Below are 3898 nucleotides of genomic sequence, written 5' to 3'. Positions count from 1 at the left end.
AGTGGAAAAAAGACAGTCTCTTCAATAAATGGTGCTGGGAAAATTGGTCAGCTATATGCAATGCAATGAAACTTGACCACTCTCTCACACCATACACAAAGATAAACCCCAAATGGATGAAAGACCTCGATGTGAGATAGGAATCCATCAAAATCCTAGAGGAGAGCAGAGGCAGCAACCTCTACGACATCAGCTACAGCAACGTTTTTCGTGACATATCTCCAAAGGCAAGAGAAACAAAAGAAAAAAAAATGAATTTGTGGGACTTAGTCAAGATAAAAAGCTTCTGCACAGCCAAGCAAACAGTCAAAAAAAACTAAGAGGCAGCCCACGAAATGGGAGAATATATTTGCAAATGATGCTACAGATAAAAGACTGGTATCCAAGATCTACAAAGAACTTCTCAACCTCAATACACGAGAAACAAATAAACAAATCATAAAATGGGCAGAAGATATGAACAGACACTTTTCCATTGAAGACATACCAATGGTTAACAGGCACATGAAAAAAATGTTCAAAGTCATTAGCCATCAGGGAAATTCAAATCAAAACCACACTAAGATACCACCTTGTGCCAGTTAGAATGGCAAAAATTGACAAGGCAAGAAACAACAATTGCTGGGGAAGATGTGGAGAAAGGGGCTCCCTCCTACATTGTTGGTGGGAATGCAAGTTGGTACAGCCACTCTGGAAAGCAGTGTGGAGGTCCCTTAAAAAGTTAAAAATTGAGCTACCCTATAACCCAGCCATTGCACTACTAGGTATTTACCCCAAAGATACAGACGTAGTGAAGAGAAGGGCCATATGCACCCCAATGTTCATAGCAGCATTGTCCACAATAGCTAAATCGTGGAAGGAGCCGAGATGCCCTTCAACAGAGGACTGGATTAAGAAGACGTGGTCCATATATAAAATGCAATATTACTCAGCTACCACAAAGAACAATTTCTCAACATTTGCTGCAACATGGACGGCACTGGAGGAGATAATGCTAAGTGAAATAAGTCAAGCAGAGAAAGACAATTATCGTATGGTTTCTCTCATCTATGGAACATAAGAACTAGGAAGATTGGTAGGGGAAGAAAGGGTTAAAGAAAGGGGGGGTAATCAGAAGGGGGAATGAAGCATGAGAGACTATAGACTGAGAAACAAACTGAGGGCTTCAGAGGGGAGGGAGGTGGGGGAATGGAATAGGCTGGTGATGAGTAATAAGGAGGGTTCGTATTGCATGGTACACTGGGTGTTATAAGCAACTAATGAATCATCGAACTTTACATCAAAAAATAAAAATAAAAAATAAGCAATTTTCAAAATACAGTAAAATGATTATACATGAAAAAATGTGAAATATACAGCAGTGTCTGCTTTTCAAAGTAAAACACTGCAGTTACAGATGTAATACATATTACGTTTTTCTCTAGGAAATCTCCCACAATCAGTTTCATATAAGCTTGTAATTTGGGGCAAATCAATGTTATCTTAGTCTTGATTTGAGGTACCCCAGTGACCCATACACTTTCTCAGAGCTCCCTTCACATCACTGTTTCTCAGGCTATAGATAATGGGGTTCAACACTGGGGTGAAGATAGTATAGAACACTGACACAATTTTATCATGATTAGCTGACCTATAGGATTTGGGTCTCATGTAGATAAAAATAGCAGCTCCATAAAAGAGTCCCACCACACAGAGATGTGAGGAGCAGGTGGCAAAAGCCTTCTTGCGGGCTTCTCTAGAATGCATCTGGAGAACTGCTGCAAGGATGAGACTATAGGAAATCAGGATGAGAGAAATTGGGACCAGGAGCATTAATACACAGCAAATGTACATCACATACTCAAAAACAACGGTGTCAGCACAAGCCAAACGAACCAGAGTAGGTGCCTCACAGAAGAAATGATCGATCTCATGTGCATCACAGAATGGAAAACTCAGGGTAGCAGCAGCCTGCATGAGCCCATCAGCTGCCCCCAGGAACCAAGACCCCACAGTCATTCTCAAGCATAATTGCCAGCTCATGAGAATGGGGTATCTCAGTGGGTGGCACACAGCCACATAACGGTCATAGGACATGGCTGCTAAGAGGAAGCACTCACCCCCTCCCAAAGTGAGGAAGAAAAAGATCTGCAACCCACAGCCAGCAGGGGAAATAGACTTCTGGCCAGTCAAATAGTCAGCTGCCATTTTGGGCACAATGGTGGAGACCAGCATCATGTCCATGAGGGAGAGTTGGCTCAGTAGGAAGTACATGGGTGTGTGGAGTCGGGCATCCTGGTGAATCAGGAAGATCATGAGGGCATTGCCTACTAGAGAGGTGAAGGCAATTGTCAGAACCATCACAAAGAGAAATAGGTGGGCTCCTGTGTGTTTAAAGAGTCCTAGGAGAATGAAATCTGAGGTGGTGTTCCAGATGTTCATGATTTCAAACAGGAGTGACACTGCAAATGAAGAAAGAGATGACAGAGCTTTCATCATTTACAATTTCTCATGAAATTGTAATTTCAATTTCAATTGAAATTCAATTGAGTTACAATTCAAATTACAATTTCAATTACATTTCTCATGAAAAGAATGTCTGAAAATGTTGAAATGTATTCCCAATCTTTCATCTGTGTTTTGCAAAGATTTTTAACTTGGGCATAACATTATTTTCACATTTTTTTTTCATTATAAGCACTTCTCAGTTTGAGTTTGCTTAATTGGCATTAGAAATAAAATTTCTTGATAAGTGAAGGAAGTTGTCAGCAGGTCTTGTGCTACAGGATATCAATATATGGAGAAGAAGTAAAATATTCCCTTTGTCATTGACATTTCTGTTTGCTTTTATCAAGCATAATCAACATTCTTAGCAGCTGAATTAAATCAATGTCTTCAGCAATATAAAATCTATGTAGTTATTAATGAGGGCTATGTATTTCTAATATACCATGATGTATGAAACCAACCAAAATTGTATAATTGTGCTGCTTTTGATTACTGTGGGAAGGCATTTTTACTTTCCAAGGAAGAGAATTTATATTATTAGATGTAGGGACTAGAAGGAATTAATCTGTTGATAGAAGCAAAACTTAATTTGGAATTATTAGTGTATTTAGTTTGACTTTATCAAGTTACACACTGAATACAATGACTATCATCTTAGAATATGTTCCCCAATGTGAGACTATGATACTAAATGCAAAGTTTTATTAACTGTTTATATAAAGGGATTTTTTATAATCATACTTTTTCTCCTGAATGTCACAGAGACATGATCTTTTGGTGGTAAATGAGAAAATAAAACTTATTAGTACCCAATACAGAGATAAATTCATTTCTTCTTCAATTCCAAGAAAATCTAAATCTACAAAGGTATTTTTACCCCTGATTTGCTAGTACTAAAACTTATTTAGCTGGTTATTTGAGTAGGATCATACTTGAAGAGATGAAGGTACTATTTCAATATCAGTGGTACATTCTAATTCGATGAAATGGCATGGCAAGAGTCAACCTCTTCTGTGGTCATTCTATTTGCCCACAATTTACATGCACCTCCGATACTGGAACGCCAATCAAGACAGAGAAGACAGTGCACAAACCTCACTCAATGCCTACCTCCGTTGCTTGAGCATCATCATTGCACTGGCAGCTTTATACTTCAAGGTTTTAGTTGGTTGTTTCAACCTTATCATTATAGAAGCTCACTTCCTTCTCACTGCATTTATCTAAACTTTGTTGTCTTCACACCCTCGTATCTGTACATTTGCACTCTGCACACCTAGTAACTGTGTGCACTCCATAATTATGGATCTCTCTACTGCTTTCCTGAAGGACATCACAACCCTACTAACACATTCCTTTGACTTGAAGAATTCTTAATTCCATTTTCCTAAACTCTCATTCTTGAAAAATGATA

The 3898-nt window shown here is 38.7% G+C and overlaps 1 protein-coding gene across 1 annotated transcript; it reads right to left on the bottom strand.

Moving 5' to 3' along the window:
- Nucleotides 1-1482: 1482 nt before the first annotated feature.
- LOC123780138 (olfactory receptor 2T8-like) lies at nucleotides 1483-2478 on the bottom strand. Its single transcript, XM_045778923.2, has one exon. It carries the CDS (start codon nucleotides 2476-2478, stop codon nucleotides 1483-1485), a length of 996 nt encoding a protein of 331 aa, XP_045634879.2.
- Between the last annotated feature and the right edge of the window lie 1420 nt (nucleotides 2479-3898).

The sequence above is a fragment of the Ursus americanus genome, chromosome 5 (genome assembly GCF_024610735.1).
Source record: "Ursus americanus isolate L20-20 chromosome 5, mUrsAme1.1.p, whole genome shotgun sequence".
NCBI lineage: Eukaryota > Metazoa > Chordata > Mammalia > Carnivora > Ursidae > Ursus > Ursus americanus.
The sequence above is the reverse complement of the archived record's forward strand: the minus strand, read 5'-3'. Positions and strand labels throughout refer to the sequence as shown.